General features: G+C 40.4%; 1 protein-coding gene and 1 long non-coding RNA gene across 2 annotated transcripts; one reads left to right on the top strand and one right to left on the bottom strand.

The window, feature by feature from the left end:
• The first annotated feature begins 8,160 nt into the window (after positions 1-8,160).
• htr4 (5-hydroxytryptamine receptor 4) lies at positions 8,161-19,280 on the top strand. Its single transcript, XM_042340156.1, has 7 exons — positions 8,161-8,400; positions 11,862-11,943; positions 13,512-13,658; positions 14,138-14,338; positions 15,011-15,164; positions 15,638-16,197; positions 19,198-19,280. Exons 2-7 carry the CDS (start codon positions 11,918-11,920, stop codon positions 19,217-19,219), a joined length of 1,110 nt encoding a protein of 369 aa, XP_042196090.1. The 5' UTR covers positions 8,161-8,400; positions 11,862-11,917; the 3' UTR covers positions 19,220-19,280.
• LOC121850067 lies at positions 13,590-17,633 on the bottom strand. Its single transcript, XR_006085456.1, has 3 exons — positions 17,537-17,633; positions 14,250-14,378; positions 13,590-13,853 (listed from the first exon to the last, which is right to left on the bottom strand). It is a non-coding gene; the product is annotated as an uncharacterized LOC121850067 (long non-coding RNA).
• Positions 19,281-19,933: the final 653 nt, after the last annotated feature.

The raw sequence follows: 19,933 nt of genomic DNA, 5'->3' as shown, positions 1-19,933 counted from the left end.
CATCCATTCCATCCCACCATCACTGGATGGGCCTTCAGCCTCTCTACCCGCTTTCCCAAGCAAGAGACCTGGGTTCGATTCCCAGGAAGGTGAGTTTCCTTACTCCACGCACACCTATTTAATTAGCAGTAAGTAGCAACCCGGTTGTTAGTCGATCGACGGATCACTTTTCCGGGGGTAATAATTCCTTCAAAAAAAATAATAAGTTGGTTACTCATCACCCGACTGTTTGTGGGACGCTGCTGTGCGCAATGGCTGCTGTGTTTCGTCCACAAAATATACAGTCAGTTCATTTTACAGTGTATTCTGTGAAACACTTTGAGCTGTCTCGAAGACGTGGTAAGGTGCTATATCAAATGCCAGGATTATTATTTTATGAAAAATAAAAATTTATGTGGTTTGCCCACATTTACCCTTGGCTCCCCTCCCAATTCGCCAGCTGTGTGGAATGTTTTCAGATGTCTTTCTACTGTGAAAGATACTAGATAGCTATACTCGGTGTTTTATAGTTTTTTTTTTCTATTGGTGTATTCTGATCACATTAAATCAAACCGAATAAATTCTATAGTTTTAATTTAATTTGGTTTCATAACTTGTAGGATATTATTATTAATGCATTGTGTTAATATTGGTAACTTTATGAAGCCAGTGTCGAAACATCTCTGAGAACTTTATTTATACTTCATTTTTTTTAACAAAATGTATTTGCTGGAATTCTAAGTTTTTTTTTAATCGCGTGAGAAAGTTGTGCTTCAAATAGATTGTGTTGATCATCTGACCTTTAACAAATAGCGTTCTGAAAGTTGCATCAAAGCTATTATGCATTTCACTCAAAAAAAACAGTGCACACATTGACTCACATCCTTCATACACACATTCATAACGTCCAGGCTTGACTATGCAAACTCACTGCTTGTCGGCCTCCCCAACTCCATCGGCTGCAGATTACCCAAAGCTCTACAACCCATGTCCTCTCCCGCACCAGGCTCTGTGCCTATCATCCCCATCCTCGCCCGACTCCACTGGCTTCCCATCACACAGAGGATACAATTCAAGATCCTGGTCCTCGCCTTCAAAGCCCTCCACGGCCTTGCTCCCCCTGCCAGCTCTGTGACCTCCTAAGCACCTACCAACCTATCTGCTCCCTCTGCTCAGCGGGCTTCGGCCTGCTTCACGTCCCCCGCCTCGCCCACCCCACCACTGACCGGCGGGCTTTCAGCCACTCTGCCCCCACCCTCTGGAACTCCATCCCACAGTCCCTCCACCTCACCCCCTCCCTTGCCTGCTTCAAGACCCATTTCAAGACCCTCCTCTTCGACCATGCCTTCGATCATGGTCTTCCCCCCCCACCCCACCTGCTCTCCACCCTCCCCGATCCCCAGCTTGGGTCCGAATCACTGATCATCCAGCGCCTTGGGACATCCTCCCGACGTGAAAGGCGCTATACAAATGTTGCTGCTGTTGTGCACAGAGCTAAATGAACATGTCTATTTGTTTGAAATCTTTTCTATATTTTTGCTGTCTATTGATCACCCTGGTATCGATCGCAATTTTAAAAAGGGTACCGTGCCGTGTAATTGGTTAATATGGACCTTAATATTTGCAATGTCAAAATTCACAATGCACTAATAATAATGTCAAATTTCAATGTTTTGTGTGTGTGAAATTATTCCGCATTACGAATGGCATTTAAACCTGATTGTATTTTGTACCCAAACCCTGGGAACTTTGCACTGGAGAGCCAAGGATAATTTTTTTACGATGAGATATCTTGTCCCATTTTACGTCAACGGAAATTCTTCATTGATGTTTACCTGCAATAGTTGTCCACAGTTTTAAAAAAGGCTTGCGTTTGGATTTTGTCCGAGTTACAAAGCTGCAATTTGCTTCATATCCAGAATGAAAAGTATCTCATTGGCAATTTGTGTATCAAAATATTTGTGTCGCCAAGATTCAACATTTTGTAAAGAAAATGGATCAATTATTTGTAATATTTGCTTTAATTCTGGCTTTTACATATCTGTTATGATTTATACTGTTCAATAAAATGAACTGCATAAACTTATGTTTGGGCTGTTTTATACCAATTAATAACTCTTAAGCTGTTTCCAAACACGTCTAACAGTGGCATCATCTAAATCATTCACAGTTTTCTCTTATTTAATCCCATTAAAATGTAGAATTGGTGCTTTACATAAAAGCAACAACTTAACTGTGTTTTTGGCTCATCTTAGAGTTGATTGTTCTAAGATTCTACACATTGTTCTGTAGAAAAAACTAGTGACTTATGTGAGCCACTTCTCCCTCAATTAGAGATGATTAGGCTATTAAAGCATTTGGACCCAAGTCTGGAAAAATAAAGAATGATATTGACAGCATTGAGCTGCCATGGATGCTCTTGGATTCTAATAATAATATTTGCATTTGATATAACGCCTTAATCGTGTCTTCAAGACGTCTCAAGTGCTTCACAGAATATACTGTAAAGTGAATTGACCATATATTTTGCGGGCGAAACACAGCAACCAATTGCACACAACAGTGCCCCACAACCATTCTGCTTTATGTGAATTTTTTTTTACAGAGTTTAGAATATTTCCTATTCACTGCCGCTGCTGCTTTAAGACACGTATGTACAAAGGCAGAACAATTTCACGACTCTGCTTTTTCTCCATATCCATGCATTTCCTTACCTGTGATGCATACATCCATTTATCTGCTTTGAATGCCTCAGCGCGCTGAAATCTATCATCTTTTGAGGCAATCTGTTCCATTTTTTCCACCCATGAATTCACTTTATTTCAGCACTTTTGGGTCAGGCATGAAATTGTGAACAGAAGTTGCTCAAGTTGTTTCCATGACAATAAAAAGATGATACGTGAAGCGTGTGTCCGTCCTGTAGGTGGCATTTGTGAGGAGAGAGATAAGCAATTGGTTCACAGTGAGAAACTATTCTCGAACATTGGAATTAATGACGGCTGCTGTCAGCTCTTGAGAGAGGAGAGAGCACGTTTATTCCACGTTCTGCATAATTATTGTGAATGTTGCCTTTTACCGCTTATAATATTTTTCATGTAGACCACATTTCTCAATCTAGCCATGATTAATACCTAACTCTAACAATGAGTCATAATTCATAAAGTTTTCCCATCACTTTTTGGTTCATTTAGTGACATTTTAACTGGTACTTGGCACTTCTGCAATACTGCACAGCCACTACATAGTAATATAATAATAATTATTGCATTTGATATAGTGCTTTTCACATATTCTAGACATCTCAAAGCGTTTCACAGAATATATTGTAAAGTGAATTGACTGTGAATTTGTGGGCGAAATGCAGCAGCCAATTGTGGAGTCCTGTAGCTCAGTGGTTAGAGCACTCGCTTTGCAAGCGAGAGACCTGAGTTCAATCCCAGGCAGAGGGCGAAACCTTGAGCAAGTTTCCTTACTCCACACGTCTAATAATAATCCCTCCAAAAAACAAAAACAATAATAAATTGGTCATTTTCAATCTACGACTGTTTGTGGGACATTGCTGTGCGCAATTGGCTGCCGCGTTCGCCCACAAATATACAGTCAATTCACTTCACAGTGTGTTCTGTGAAGCGCTTTGGGATGTCCTCCCGACGTGAAAAGCGCTATATCAAATGCAAGGATTATTATTATTATTAATTGCGTACAGCAGCATCCCACAGACAGTCGTGGATTGAAGTGACCAGTTTATTATTATTTTCTTTTCTTGAGGGATTATTATCAGGCATTGGAGTAAGGAAACGTGCCCAAAGTTTTGCCCGGCTGGGAATCAAACCCAGGTCTCTCGCTTGTGAGGCAAGTGCTCTAACCACTAAGCTACAGGGCTCCATACACTGTTATATAGGTATGAATTTATGTTGAGTTTGTTTGGTATAATTGGTAAAAGATTACCTATTGATTACTCTGCTAATGCTAGGTGTGGCAGGATATTGTTCTGTACTGAGATATACATTGTGATCTCAGTCATGAAAAATTGTCACTTGGGTCGGCCAAGATCTCGGGAACTATTCTTAACATTCTTAGACAAGGAGAAAAGTTACCCCAAAAAAGGACTTTGTTCAATTTAAGGTAAAATAAAAATAAAACACAGCATCGTTTTATCATAATAATATATATAATATAATAATAATCCCTCCAAAACCCAAAACAATAATAAATTGGTCATTTTCAATCTACGACTGTTTGTGGGACATTGCTGTGCGCAATTGGCTGCCGCGTTCGCCCACAAATATACAGTCAATTCACTTTAGAGTGTGTTCTGTGAAGCGCTTTGGGACGTTCTCCCGACGTGAAAAGCGCTATATCAAATGCAAGGATTATTATTATTATTATAAGGGTTCAGGGAACGTAAATTATTTGGATGGATCCATTTCGCACATTCAGTTTAAGTATCCATGACAATTGTAAGTAATTTTCTTTACAGCTTGAATTTCTTACACAGCAGAAATTATTCTGATTGGCACTACATTTAATAGTTCAGCATAACGGGATGGTAATCCTTTGAACATATTGTCACAATATGTACAACCAACTGAATGAGAACAACCTTGTCTCCTTAATAAATAATGTAAAAAGGACTCACTGACCTTCAAATTGGATTACTCAGCCCATGTAAGGTATAGATCAACCAGACTAAAGCTTTCCTTTTACTTTCCTTAAAGAGCAAGTAGTTATTTGAATGCAGTGTAATCTTCAGTGGTACAAAAGAAATGCCAGTGCATAAACCAAATAAAGTGTTCCTCTAAATCAATTGCAAAAGCAACTTGATATCCTTTTCTGTCTCCGACTCTATCGTCTTGCTTGGCGCAGGGGCGATTAATCAGATACAGTTGTGCATTTTGTACCAATGTGACCTGCTTAAAGGCACAAAAAGCATAAGAACCCGAGTTATGAGATGAGACACAATCCATCCACGCACAGCAAATGCTTTGATTTGCAGGGCGATCGGGAGACGAGTGGGAAGAACCTAATTACTTTTAACTTACCATTAAATTCTCCCTTTCTTCTTTTCGGTTATTACCTTAAAGCTGTTCCCTCTAGTTATCAACTCAGAGAACGGTGGGAATAGCTTCTCCGGAAACCTGCTCTCACCGAGTCTGAGATAGACCCGTTTATTAGCTCCCGCTGCGGTTTGTAGATAATTGTTTTCACAAAGCGCACAATACACAGGAATTTATACTTGACACACAATAGCATTTATCTCCATTTATAATGCAGTCAAAGGAATTGGATTGTAAATTAAACTTTCTGGAGGAGACTAAGCTTTTCATAAGCTTTTTACTGTTTATAAATAGTTTCTAAAAAAAAACCTTTTAAAATTCCTGGTCCTAAGTCCTAATTCTTTATGAGAAGCCTGGAGTACAAAATTCTAAGTCATTTTTTTTTCCACATGGAAAGAGCGTGTGAACGTAGGGTTAGGGTTAGCCTGTACAATCCACGGCGATTATCTATGCAGGGCGAAACAAACATTGGGTGGGTTTCCTTACTCCAAACTCCCCTAACCCGTATGTTAGTCGATTGGCAGCTCTCTTTTCTGGGGGTAACAATTCTTTCAAAAAATATATATAATAATAATTTGTTCACTTAATCCACGACTGTTTGTAGGACACTGCTCTGCATAATTGACTGCTGCGTTTCGCCCACCAAATACACCGACAATTCACTTTACAGCATATTCTGTGAAGGGCTTTGAAACGTCTCGAAGACGTGATAAGGCGCTGTATCAAATGCAAGGATCATTATTATTAATATGAGGCTCCAGGAACTCTACTTTCAAAGATGTGAGACAGTCTCCATAATCACTGATAATTCAGATCACTGAAGCCTGACTTGATTCTATTGTGTAAATGTAACACTCGAGCTCTCAAAGCGGCCATCAGCCTAATTCTGTGCCGTTAGTAATTATTGTCAGCCACCTTTTTTGTAATGGGTCATTAATTGGTATAATTGGGGGCTTGAACTATTTAGTACTGGAGTTTGGCACCTGGTTGGGAAATAACGTGAATGCAGATGTATTCAGATAATAAATATTGAATTAGTTAATTCATGTAGGGATTTAGAGATTAACTGTAAGTGCCATTTGAAAACGCAGCTTTCAAATGAAGTACATTATCCATTACCAGCATATTTCTGATGGGCTGCTATCCAATTATCCAACTGTCAATGTTTCAATACATTCAATGACAAAGGCTTGATCTTTCATTCTGTCGCACTGCAAATATCTGAAAAATACGAATAAATGATTTCTAGGTAAGCATTTGTTCAAGAATACAATCTACTGATCCTTAAAGGAACCGATCCCCTTTAAATACGTTACTAATAGATAAGAATAGAAAGTTGTGAGATGTAAATTATTAGAACTTGGATGTAAATCTTCCCGTAAATACCCGATATCGAGAGCACAATAAACGAAACCTTTATTTGTTTGCATTAGATTTTTATTACAATTGTTTGTATCAGTTGGATACAGGAAAATCAACAAAGCAGCACAGCGAGTGTGAATGGAAGGAAATAATGGGAATATGACTGTGTTAATCGAAGTCTGATCACAGACTGGAACAATACAATACAAAATTACATTTGTATAGCGCCTTTCACTTCGGGAGGACGGTCAAAGGTGCTGGACAGTCAGGGATTAGGACCCGAGCTGGGAATTGGGATCTGGGAGGGTGGAGGGTAGGGAGGGTAGGAGGTGGCTGAAGGTGCGGTTGAAGAAGAGGGTTTTGAAGCGTGCCTTGAAGAAGGCAAGGGAGGGAGCGAGGCGAAGGGAATGTGGGATGGAGTTCCAAAGGGTATACATTTAACATCAGTGTTAGATTGCTCTAGTCCTAAATCAGCGTAGTTTCTCACATTGCAAAATGCCAAACTTGCTCCACACTTTGTTCGGTGCTGCTGCATGTTTTACTGTGGACTTCAGCATAAAATGAAAGCGTCACAACTAAATGCATTTGTGATGCACAATAAAATGCTAGTGAAATGAATGATCTTCATAACTGCCCTTGATCAAGGGCTACAGTGATGAAAGACAGGGAGATTGGAGCCCACTTACGCTGAGGTCCCTTGTCAGTCGAGGATTTTCACTCCAAAGTAAACCTCAGCACTTTGCATCAATTCACACCCATGTTCATCACACTACTCTTTCATTTGGTTTGCTACTTGAACTCAAATTGCTCCTAATGCAGAAAGATAATGCAGTTTGAATCACTCACCCGATACCTTCATCGTGCTTTGCCCTTTTTCATTTTAAATACTGTTTGATGAAGTGATGCCTGTCTTACGGATGATTCAGGATATATTCTATACATTCAAGTCAATGTTGCCTGTCTGTAGTGCAGCCATATTTTTATTGTACAATATTTATATTTTGAGCAAATACATTTTTAAGAATAAATAATTTGGTCACTCAACCCGCGACTGTTTGTGGGGACGCTGCTGTGCGCAATTGGCTGCCGAGTTTCGCCCACCAAACATACAGTCAATCCACTTTACAGTACATTCAGTGAAGCGCTTTGAGACGTCTTGAAGACGCGATAAGGCGCTACATCAAAGGCAAAGATTATTATTACTATGTATTATTGAAAAAATAAGTCATTGGTACAGCTATAATATAATATAATATAGTACAATATCACATACCAATCAGTTCTAACTTAAACACCTGGAACAATTAGTTATAGCATTGTTTTGTCGTACAATAACCATATTTTGAACAGGCACGTATAGCAATATAGCATTATTCTCATTGCTAACTTCTGATTGTGAGTGCATTTCTGCCTCCTGCAGAAAAAAATGTTCTCTGCTCTGCCTTGTCGTGGCGCCTGTGTTGTTGTAGAGAAAACTGAGACAGACAGACTGTGATTCCTTCAGTCACCATCAACCTCTCCTAACCACACAGCTACAGCTCAGTGAGAGCATTAGCTGATTTGTTCTGAGAGCCTCACTCACTCACTCACTCACTCTCTCTCTCTCACTCACACCCACAGCACTCCCAGGTCCAGGCACTCAACTCCTCTCTTCTCTGGATTAAGTCTCTTGATTTCCAGACGAGTCAAACAAGACCTGAAATGATTTGTTCACCAACAAAAGCAAGTCCTGCTTAATGCTCACGTCTGAAGCTGCCCTTTGGGGAGAGTCAGAGAGAGAGAGAGAGAGAAAGAGAAAGAGAGAGATGGGGACAAGTCTTTGCTAAAATCCAAGAAGTCATTTGGAAGCTGTGAACAGAAGGAGAGACAGGACTTGATCAAATTTCAAAACTTTACCCACTTTATTCCAATTGCCACCCCCTCCCTCACTGTGGAAATGAAGCCATCTGCATTCCTGAGAGGGTAACATGCTGTTTGGGAATATTTCAGCCAGAGTGAAATGGTAAGAGATTTTCTTTGCTGACCTAACCCCCTGCCAAGCTGGGTCTCTGCTGGGCATCTCAGTGAATGAGTGAGGTTGATGCCAGCTGGATTGCCTGTTGCACACAGACAGACAGCTAGAGACAAGGGATGTGCAATGCTTTGTAACTGTTGGTAATTATCACAATTAATCATTGTGGTTTGTTGGCAATTGCAGTAGTAAGTTTTCTCTGTATTTCAGTCCCTTCCTGTCATTGGTAAATCGATTTCGTTATCCACCCAGAAACAAAAGTTGTCAATTAGACTGTTGACTGTTCCTGTAATTACAAGCCTCAGAGAGAGAGGGGTGTTCCTGTATTACACACCTCAGAGTGAATGATGTCCCTATTACAAGCCTCAGAGAGTGAGTTATGTCCTGTATTACAAGCTTGGGTCCCTGGCCAGGGAGTGTGAGAAGCAAGGGGCTGTGTATATTTTAGCACCTTGAGATGTCCTCCCGATGTGAAAGGCGCTATACAAATGTAATTTGTTGTTGTTGTGCACATCCCCTGACACCAGAGTGCAGGTGAACGGTGCTGGTGCAGCGGGAGCATCTCTGCCTGAGGGTAATCGATGTGTAACGGAGGGTAAATTATTGATGTTACAGCAAACCCAGGCTGGAAGCTTTCCAATCGCGTGGGTAGAGAATGGCTCGGAGGGACAGCTATCTGAATAAACCCTAATTTATCTGTCTGTCCCTTTTCTTCAAACTAACATCTCCTAACTAACCTCTCCTACTCCTAACTAAGAAAAACCCGGACAGTCCAGCATCCTGGGACGTCTTTCCGATGTGAAGGGCAATATACAAGTGTAATTTGTTGTTGTTATTGTTGTTGCTCCTAACTATCTGCTCCCAACTAACTGCCTGGGAAATGCTGGTGACACTGATGATGGTAACTTATCTTGCAAACAGTAATTAAGGCCACACAAAGGGTTGCAGTGAATTCTCTCCAGCCCAGGGAACAAGCCCAGATGGCTTTCTTGGGCGATGTGCTGAGCTGTCCTGTCAGACCTGTAACATCTTCACCCACAGGAAAAGCAAACAAGATTCTTCAGGAATTGTAGCTGGTGTGGAGTGAAGAAGTCATTCCTGACTCCACAATAAACTAACCTGGTTCACATAAGTACACATAATTGGGAGGACTTATTGGGGGACCTTTCAGTCTCACCCAAAAGGCAAACCAAATATTGGAAATCCACATTATAAACCCTGAACCTGGCGATGGCCAGGCTGGTAACCTGATATCTATAATAATAATAATCCTTACATGTGATAGAGCAGCTTATTACGTCTTTGAGACGTCTCAAAGCGCTTCACAGGCTATACTGTAAAGTGAATTGACTGTATATTTGGAGTCAATCTGTGTTATTTTATGTTAGTAATAAAACCGATTGACAGAAAGGTTCCCCGCAACCCCAAAGAGTGTAGCTGCTGCTAAAACACAGCGTGTGAAACACAGAACGATCTTTCTTTCCCCAATGATTGAGATCAGGGGAGTTAGCCAAGCAGCAGCCCATTATATTGTCCATCCCAGCCTGTCAGTGTGCTGGCATCATAGGGGATGCTGTAATAATAATAATAATAATCCTTGCATGCGCTTTATCGCATCTCAAAGCACTTCACAGAATATACCGCAAAGTGAATTGACTATATTTTTTGGGCGAAACGCGGCAGCCAATTGCGAACAGCGGTGTCCCACAAACACTCGTGGATTGAGTGACCAATTTTTTTTAAAAAAGAATTATTACCGGCATAAAAGTAATCTGCCAATCAACTAACAACCGGGTTCCTACTTATTGCTAGGTAAACAGAGGGGTGTAAAGTAAAGAAAACTTGCCTAAGGTTTCGCCCTGTCCAGGAATCAAACCCAGGGCATCTCGCTTGCGAGACTTTTAGTCAAAGAGAGAAAAAGCAGCAAACAACCATGGCTCAAAAGTAACATCTGAAGGTTGCTGAGCAAAGTCAGTGTGTTAGGCTGAGCGCACAAACCATACAAGTGGAAGGAACCCTGTTGTTATCAAACTGTTGTTCCAAATGCTCCCAAATAAGTGAATGGAAAAGTTTGCTTTCAAAGCAGAGTAGTTGCAGACTGTGCAGAAACCAGACTCATAATATCAACAGCGAATGTTGCAGGTTCAGATTTCAAACAGTTTCACATTTATTGCCTCCAATGTTATGCTTTATTCAAATGGATGTTGGGTGGAAAACAACACAATGGTTGCCCACTTGGCACAGAAATCCAGATCTACCAAGATAATCATCATAATAATAATCCTTGCATTTGATGTAGTGCTTTATCACATCTTCGAAACGTCTCAACGCACTTCACAGAATATACCGTAAATTGGATTGATTGAATAGTTTTCAATTCTGTGCTTGAGAAAGTCACTCTACCTTGGCACAAAGCTGTTTCTGAGTAAATATAATTCTTCAGAATAACCTTATAAAATGGCACTTGTAGAGTAAACAGTGTGAGGGACAGAGTGAAATGGGCTGTCACAGAGGTTTGCTTCTGTAATAGAAGTAATCAACTCTACAGAGAACAGACAGCGAACTGTGAAGTTTCAGCTCAAACCAATTGCAAAACTCTGGACCACTTACTCTGGCTCTGGGTTGTGTGTTCTCTAACATCTCGGTGGGAAATGTCAGTGTTTGATATGAAGGGACAGCTTATCTCCAGGTTCATCAATTCATATTTAAAGTGGCAATGGTTAAGTGGAAGTACAAGAAAGTTTCATCACTTCAAAGACTTTTTTAGTTATGAAACGTGCATTCCTCCTATCATACATGTCTGCCCTAGCGTAAATATTTTAAGAAGCGTAAAATAAGTCACACTGTTCTGAACATGGAGAGGTGAAATGGTAGGAAACTAATCCACCCAATTGGCAGACAAATGTCAATAAGAAGATGGGGGAATGTACTGAAGTGAACAGTGCAATCAGGGCTCAGGGGCAAATCCAGAATGAACAGGCATTAATTTATTTAGTGCTGGATAGCAATCGTGAAGTTCAGTCAGGTGTCAGCTTGGATCTACCTGCTCATACATTTCCTGCAGCTTCACAACAAGAGAGAAGTGTGCAAAGTGAATGCTTTCTCCGGTTATCAGCGGGGAGGACTGAGTCAACACAATCTCGACCTCCAAAAAAACAATTTAGTCACTCAATCCATGACTATTTGAGGGACGCTGCTGTGCGTAATTGGCTGCCGCGTTTTACCCACAAATACACAGTCAATTCACTTTACAATATATTCTGTGAAACGCTTTGAGATGTCTCAATGACGTGATAAGGCTCTATGTCAAATGCTAGGATTATTATTATATGAGTTCAGATGGCTACAGTCACTGTAACAGGGCTCAGAGAGTGCAACTCCTTGACTTGCCATCTCTTGCATGTCAATATGCCAGAAATAAGATTAATCTATCGTTTTGTTATTTATTACAGGACCACCTATCTTCTGTGGGCCCTAAACCTGAATGTATGCATGTTAACTACTTGTGATGGATAAAGCTGATGTGAACGAGAGGTAGGGAGGAGAAAATTGCAAATGGTGTTTGAAGTCTTCTAAAATGTATTGAAGTGTTAAAAACTGAAATGGTACCATGCTGACATAATTCTATACACAATAACGCCAGTTATCATCTGCCTGTCCAAGTGGACCGTAAAGACCTGGCAACATTATTCAAAAAGCAAGGGAGTTTGCATTCAATATCTCCCCCAATACCTTAGATTGCATTCCTTAGATTCCTGTGGTTCGGTGGTTAGAGCCCTCGCCTTGCAAGCGAGAAACCTGGGTTCAATTCCCGGGCAGTTTGAAACGTTGGGCAAGTTTCCTTATTCCACGCTCCTCTGTTTACCTAGCAGTAAGTAGGAACCCGGTTGTTAATCGATTGGCGGATTGCTTTTTCGGAGGTAATAATTCCTTCAAAAAAATAATAATAAATTGGTCACTTCAATCCACGACTGCTTGTGGGACACTGCTGTGCACAATTGGTTGCGGTATTTCACCCACAAAATATACAGTCAATTCACTTGACTGTGAAGCGCTTTGAGACGTCTCGAAGATGTGATAAGGCACTACATCACATGCAAGGATTATTATTATTATTATTAGATTGTCCTCTGTTTCCTTCCTTTAGCCACATCAGTATTTTACCTTTGTTACAAAGGAACTTAGCATGTTTCTGCGAGCACAATGCTGCTCTATGATGGAGGCTGAGGAATTTCTAGAGATAAGAATGAACGAGCAAACATCCATTTTCACGAGCTTTCACCAGCTAATGTAGGATAGTTTTCAGTGTGTTAGACAAAATGTTGTTGCCTCGAGTGGAAAGAAAGCTCAGCCCTCCTTTATAATAGCTCTGTCACAGCCTTCAGATCAATCAACAAATACACAGAGACAAGTCACAGAAAATAGTACTTTCTCTGGTTTTTTAATAGTAGAAGTATATTCTTAGCTAACTGTTTATACAGACACTGGTAATGATGTTTATTCTTGATAAACATCTTGGATATTAGTTTGCAGAACTTTGAATACTTTTCCCCTGTGCACGTTAATCTCACGGGAAAAAATGATAGTAAATAGTTACAGTTAGTCATTTAATAATAATAAAAAGATTATATTCAAAATATGTAGAGTTTAAGTAGATGGACTTAAGCATTGATCTTTGCAATGATATTACTTATTGTAATCACAGTATCATTTGTCCTGACTCAGAGGCAAAAATTCTAATGACTGAGCCAAACTGATATATACACAAAAAGCAAAATACTGCAGCTGCTGAAAATCTGTTATAAAAACAGAAGTCACTGGGAACACCCAACAGGTCAGGCAGCATCTTTGGAAAGAGGAAAATGAGTTGCTGTTTCAGCTCGATGACGAAAGGTTATTGAACTGAAACATTAACTCATTTTCCTCTCTCCATAGATGCTGCCTGACCCGCTGTGTGTTCCCAGAGACTTCTGCTTTTATTTTTGATGCATATGTAGCCTCGCTCATTGCTGGTTTCAGGACTAAAAGCCAGTTGAAATCGAATGCAGTTTCAACATGTGGCCCTTAACATTGATGAGATCTTATTTCTCCTTGGCTTTTAGTGCAAGTAAAAGTGAGCCACATGACCTTAACGGATTGTCTATGCTTCAGAAGACGGTCCTCATCACCTTTCTTGCTGCTGTTATGATGATGACTGTTTTGGGAAATCTTCTGGTGATGGTGGCTGTCTGTAAGGATCGGCAGCTACGGTGGGTATTTCCATGCTCTCAAACCTGGGATTTCACGAGTCAGTTAACACATCAAATTCTGTTAACCAACACAATTTCTCAACCAGATTTTCCTTTGTGGTGAACCTGGGGTAGCAAGTATGATGACAAGTGAACTCATTGTTGTAGGATATGTTGTAGATTGCTTGCACTTCCAATGTTATCTTTGAATATTTTCTGAAAGGAATAAAAGTCGTTACACATATGACATATCCCTATCACATATGAAAAGCAGTTCCGTGCACAGTAATACCTCAGGCACACACTAAGAGTCATTTTAGTGATATCAATTAATATATTTGTAAAAAATTGAGCAGAATGCATTCCCGTTTTCGATTAAAAGTATCGGTTATTTATAAGGTTTTTTTAAAAAAATTAAATCTCTGGATATTTAAGTCTGGGCAGATTTTGAGTTGCGAATCATTTACGAGCTCCTTAAATTATACTCATTTATTTTACAGCAAAATCAAGACCAACTACTTCATTGTGTCTCTGGCATTCGCTGACCTGCTGGTGTCTGTCATGGTGATGCCTTTTGGAGCCATTGAGCTGATAGAAAATAACTGGGCTTACGGAAATACTTTCTGTCTTGTTCGGACGTCCTTAGATGTCTTGTTGACGACAGCATCTATTCTCCATTTGTGCTGCATTTCTCTCGATAGGTACGTGAAGGCCCTGATCCCTTTAGACAGGTTCATTGAGCTATGAGAATAAAACAGTGCTTCCAATTAGCTTGAGTTTTACAACATAAAAGAGAAGAGTCATTTCGTCATTACATATAATAATATATATTCTTTTTTTATTTCCTTAGGTACTGTTTTTGATTTTCTTCTGATAGGCAAAAATAGGAAACATCAAACGTCATAAACTAATTGTCCTTCACTTCTTCCATAGCTCTATCTGTTACACCTTTTCTCTCTCTCTCTCTCTCACACACAAAGACATACATACCGACACACATGCAAACATACACCATCTCCTTCACACGCACACAGAAAATGGGGGGGAGGAAAATCCATGATAGGATTAAAGATATTAATTAATTGTCTTCAGGTCAATTTACACTTTCTGGGCAATTAAGGCACATGACAGAAAAGGAGAGACTTTCTGACAGTATTGAGGGATCATTGAGGCGGGTTGACGGGAATAAAGATGTTTGTTTTCTGTAAAGAAAAAATCCTCTACACACTTTCTAATTATTCATAAAACGCCATGCCTTCCAATGCTGGGGATCAGTTTGTGTCGGTTTATGCTGTTGTCACGTAATGATTCACTCAGCCTTTCCGTTGGGTATTAATTCTATAATTAAAGTATTTCCTGTGGTTTGCGTGCAGGTACTATGCTATTTGTTGTCAGCCTCTGGTGTACAGTAATAAAATGACTCCAATCCGGGTGACTATCATGCTGGGAGGTTGCTGGTTTATCCCATTATTCATCTCCTTCCTCCCTATCATGAAAGGCTGGAATAGCGTTGGGATACAGGAGTTGGTGAGTTTCATTTGCAACAGTATTAAAATGCAACACTGAATATGTTCAATGCTGAAGGCAGTGCATAATGCAATACTAATTACTGTAGAAATTATCTAATATTATCGAATATTAAGATCAACAACAACAACAACACCAGCAGACTACATTTATACAGCTGCCTTCACGTCAGGAGGACGTCCCGAGGCGATCAATGGCTGACCAGCCTTTTCAGCTAACCAACGAGACGTGGAGATGTAGATAACTAAATACAGCCAATCGAAGCCCCAATGGACGAGAATCATGAAATGTACCAGTAATATAGAATTTATTTTAAACAACGCTTTGGTTGTCTAGTTTTCTAAGTGATATTCAGTAAGCTGCCTCCACACGTCCTTTATGAAGACCTTCAGATTACATTTATACATTTCACGTCCTCCCGACGTGAAAGGCACTATACAAACGTAATTTTGTAATTTGTGCTCACTTTGTAGATAGAAGACAGAAAATTCAGAAACGATACAAAGCATTGTGTATTTATGGTGAACAAACCGTATGCCATAACGTGTTCAGTGGTGGCTTTCTACATACCCCTCGTCTTAATGGTCCTCGCTTATCAGAGGATCTATGTGACTGCCAGAGAACATGTAAGGCAGATAGACATACTGAAACGGGCAGGAGCCTCCATAGACAACGGGCAACAGGCTGACCAGCAAGGCCACCACAGAATGAAGACTGAAACCAAAGCAGCCAAAACCTTGTGCATTATTATGGGATGTTTCTGTCTCTGTTGGGCCCCATTTTTTATCACCAATGTGGTGGACCCATTTATAAACTACTCTGTCCCCGACCAGCTGTGGACTGCCTTCCTGTGGCTGGGATATATTAATTCGGGGCTCAATCCATTTCTTTATGCTTTTCTCAACAAATCCTTCAGATGTGCCTTCCTGACTATTCTGTGCTGTGGGAACAGAAGGTACAGGCGTGCCTCTTTCCTGGGCCAGACCATCCCTTCCTCTTCTACAGCCATCAATGGATCCACACAGGTACTTAGGTAGGTCCAGTCTGTTTACTATTCTTTAAACTACTTTAGCCACGATTTCCCATCCTGCATAAAACCTCCTATTATACAAGTTAATCGATGTCGTGTGCTGTATTCCTGCATTAGATGAACGTAATATAAATCACAGAAGTCGCTAGGAACACCAGCAGGTCAGGCAGTATCTATGGAGAGAGGAAAGTGAGTTAACGTTTCAGGTCGATGACCTTTCGCCAGTTCTGATACTGCCTGACCTGCTGCATGTTCCCAGTGACTTCTGTTTTATTTCAGATTTCCAGCCTCAGCAGTATTTTGCCCTTTGTAATATAAATCACACTTGATCCAACTCAAATTGGCTTGTTCTCAAGAACCCATCGCTTCAATAACAACTTGTATTTAGTAGGCAGGACCGCTGTTTGGTATCTATTCACAAGCGATAACACATAACCACATTTCGTGAAAAACTTGAGCAGTTTTTTATAAGCTTCTTGTCATCAGATACACTTCACAGACACAGTATGTGTTGTCTTGAAGATGCTGTAGATTTTAAAATTCACATTGTTTTCCCTCTTTCCATCCATGGTAAGGACAATCAGCTAAAATACAAAAAAAGGGTGCTTTCAGATTAACCCCCGGAGTGCCGCAGATCTAGAGAAACATCCTGCGGGCTCAGTGGCCCATGTTAAAGTCACCTCTGTGATAACTGGGAAGGTGTCTGTGATTAATGTCAGCCCTGCACTCTGCAGTGCTGTCTGCCATTTCATTCTCTCCCAAGAGAACTGTGTACCTCACATACTGGAGTGTTGTCAAAAGAACCAGAGGGGAGATGAGGAGAATTTTTTTTCGCACAGCGAGTTGTTCGGATCTGCAATGCACTGCCTAAATGCACCGGTGGAAGCAGATTCGAAAACAATTTTTAAGAGAGAAGTGAATAGATATTTGGGGAGGACAAATTTGGAAGGTTGTAGGGGGGGGAGTGGGATTAATTTGCACAGCTCTTTCAAAGAGCCGTCACAGCCATGATGGGCTGAACAGCCTCCTTCTGTGGTGGGTAACCCTATGATTCTATGATTAGAACACACGTGGTGAGCTTCTGAAAGCTGAATGCAGAGTTGATGTAAGAGTTTGTCTCTGTCTGCTACTGAGGCAGCTGGGTGAATCATACACAAAATATTGGAAAAGAAATACATTGGTATTTAGTGGTCAACAAATTAAGCACAAATGGACGTGCAAGGAGCACAGTCTTGGCATATTTAGGATCCAGTGGATGATTGCAAGATGAGACAAGCCAACAGATCCTCAATTTGGTAACAATGAACATGATGAACTAAATAACGTTTCCCTTTATACTCACATGAAAGACTATTTTGCTTTGACCGCTTTGCTGACATTTACCACTAACCACCACAGCTTCAATATTTTCCAATCAACCTTAACTGTCCTCATTTCACGACAGAGAGATGTTCTTCGGATTGCAACTAACCTCAGAGTTGATGTACGCTGAAACATAGCTACAGGACAAAAAGAAAATGTTATTTTTCAAAATTCTTGTCCTTTTGTTGAACCTATCGGATTGTTTGCTTTGTACCAACATGATAACAAATCAGCCATATTTCATTAATTGCAGTTGCTAATTTTCCAGGAGTAATAATTCCTTCAAAATAAATAAAAATAATTTGGTCACTTCAGTCCACGACTGTTTGTGGGACGCTGCTGTGTGCAATTGGCTGCCGCATTTCGCCCACAAAGTATGCAGCCAATTCTCTTTACAGTATATTCTGTGAAGTGCTTTGTGACATCTCAAAGATGTGATAAGGCGCTACTTGTGGAGTCCTATAGCTCAGTGGTTAGAGCACTCACTTTGCAAGCGAGAGACCTGGGTTCAATTCCCAGCAGGGTGAAACCTTGGGCAAGTTTTCTTACTCCACACAGAGCCTAATAATAATCCTTCAAGAAAAAAATAATAAATTGGTCCCTTCAATCCACGACTGTTTGTGGGATGCTGCTGTGCGCAATTGGCTGCCGCATTTCGCCCACAAATATACAGTCAATTCACTTTACAGTCTATTTTGTGAAGCGCTTTGGGACGTCGAGAAGACATGAAAAGCGCTATATCAAATGCAAGGATTATTATTATTATTTTGATTTGTTGTTTGTGACGTTCTCTACCTATTAAGCTTTCGCTTCTCACTCTTCTGATTCTGTTCCTCTCAATCTTTACTGCTTGCACTTCACAGTGGCTGCTCTGCTCTCTCCAAGCTTTTCCTGCTGTTCTGCACTAGCCCTGACCCAGTGTAGACGGGTAAGTTACTCTGACTTTTATACCTCTTACCCACTGACTGTTTAATCCAGGAACAAAGCTTGCAGAAATTAAGAACATTCCCTTGCATGTTCTAAACGTTATTTGATGTGTGTGATCTTGAAGGGATGTGGAATGATACTGTCTAGTTCCCCTCAAAGACAATCATCCTGCACCGAACCCCAATTGTTAAGCTTCAGATCAGCATAGGAAACTGTCCTTTGGCCCGATGGCACGTGAATTTGTGTGGTGTATTGAAGGCTCTCCTCATGTCCTGCCTAGTCTCCGCTTCTGTGCAGAGAAGCAAACGGCATCCATTGCAAAGCTGGCATATTACTCACCTGGCAATATATGGACCAGTTGGGCTGAATGGCCTGTTTCTGTGCTGTATCAATACCAACAACAATTTGCATTAACCAGCGCTCTTCATGCAGGGTAGCACTGAGCAATGGCGAAGTTTGATGCTGAGCTGGAGAGAAAGCGAAGGTGACTGTAAGCAGGGTATCTCTCTCTGTAATTCTGTAATATGATGTTAGGAAGGTCAATGGAAACTTTACATTATCAAGAAAAATTAGTGGAAATTGCCCCAAATAGGGTTGTTTTCCTTATTGTTATAATATCTGAGTACATGAAAGAGAGAAACCTGGAATTGCATACATTATGCATATTGAGAAATACTGAGCATTAATTGGAATTATTCTCTTATTCTTATTAAGTTTAACAAAACGCCTAGAATAACTTTGGCCCCGGATTGAATGAATGAATGAATAAGCAGCTTGGACATGTCAACGTGACGGAGAAGAACTGATGCCAGAGCAGACATTGACTGAATTCATGAGAAGCCAAACACACATGTGAAGCCAAAGCCTGGTATAGATGACAGGAATTGTGCAAGATCAGGTTATGATGCTTTGCAGCTGCGAGGAGAGACTCCAGGCCATAGCCCTGTAGTTCAGATTGCTGTGCAAAAGAGTTTGATAATGAAACGCATCTTCTGAATTCAGAGACAGGAGATAAAAGGATCTCAAACCACCAATCTAATTGCAACACGTGGAAAGGAGCCTCTTCTACCCAGTGTAGTGTGAACGTTTCACCCAGAAAACACAGTCAATTCACTTTACAGTGTATTCTATGAAGCTCTTTGAGAGGTCTCGAAGACATGATAAGGCGCTATATCAAACACAAGTATTATTATTATCTAAGAAAATGCTGATGAATTAGATTAAATCACAAAACTGAGACTTTGTGCGGGATATTTTACACAAATATTTTACGCAACTATATTTTCATCAACCAAAGTCTTAAAATACAAAGAACTTTTCTTCAACACAAAATCAAATGCCCTATTCCAAGCACTCGTCTTTGCAGACTCCACAGTTAATGATGAAGGGCTTTTCAACAATAACTTACATTTATATAACGTCCTTCACGCAGGGTAGTGTCCCAGAGTGC

The sequence above is a fragment of the Callorhinchus milii genome, unplaced genomic scaffold (genome assembly GCF_018977255.1).
Source record: "Callorhinchus milii isolate IMCB2004 unplaced genomic scaffold, IMCB_Cmil_1.0 Scaffold13, whole genome shotgun sequence".
Classification (NCBI taxonomy): Eukaryota; Metazoa; Chordata; class Chondrichthyes; order Chimaeriformes; family Callorhinchidae; genus Callorhinchus; species Callorhinchus milii.
This window is presented reverse-complemented; position numbering and strand designations above follow the sequence as displayed.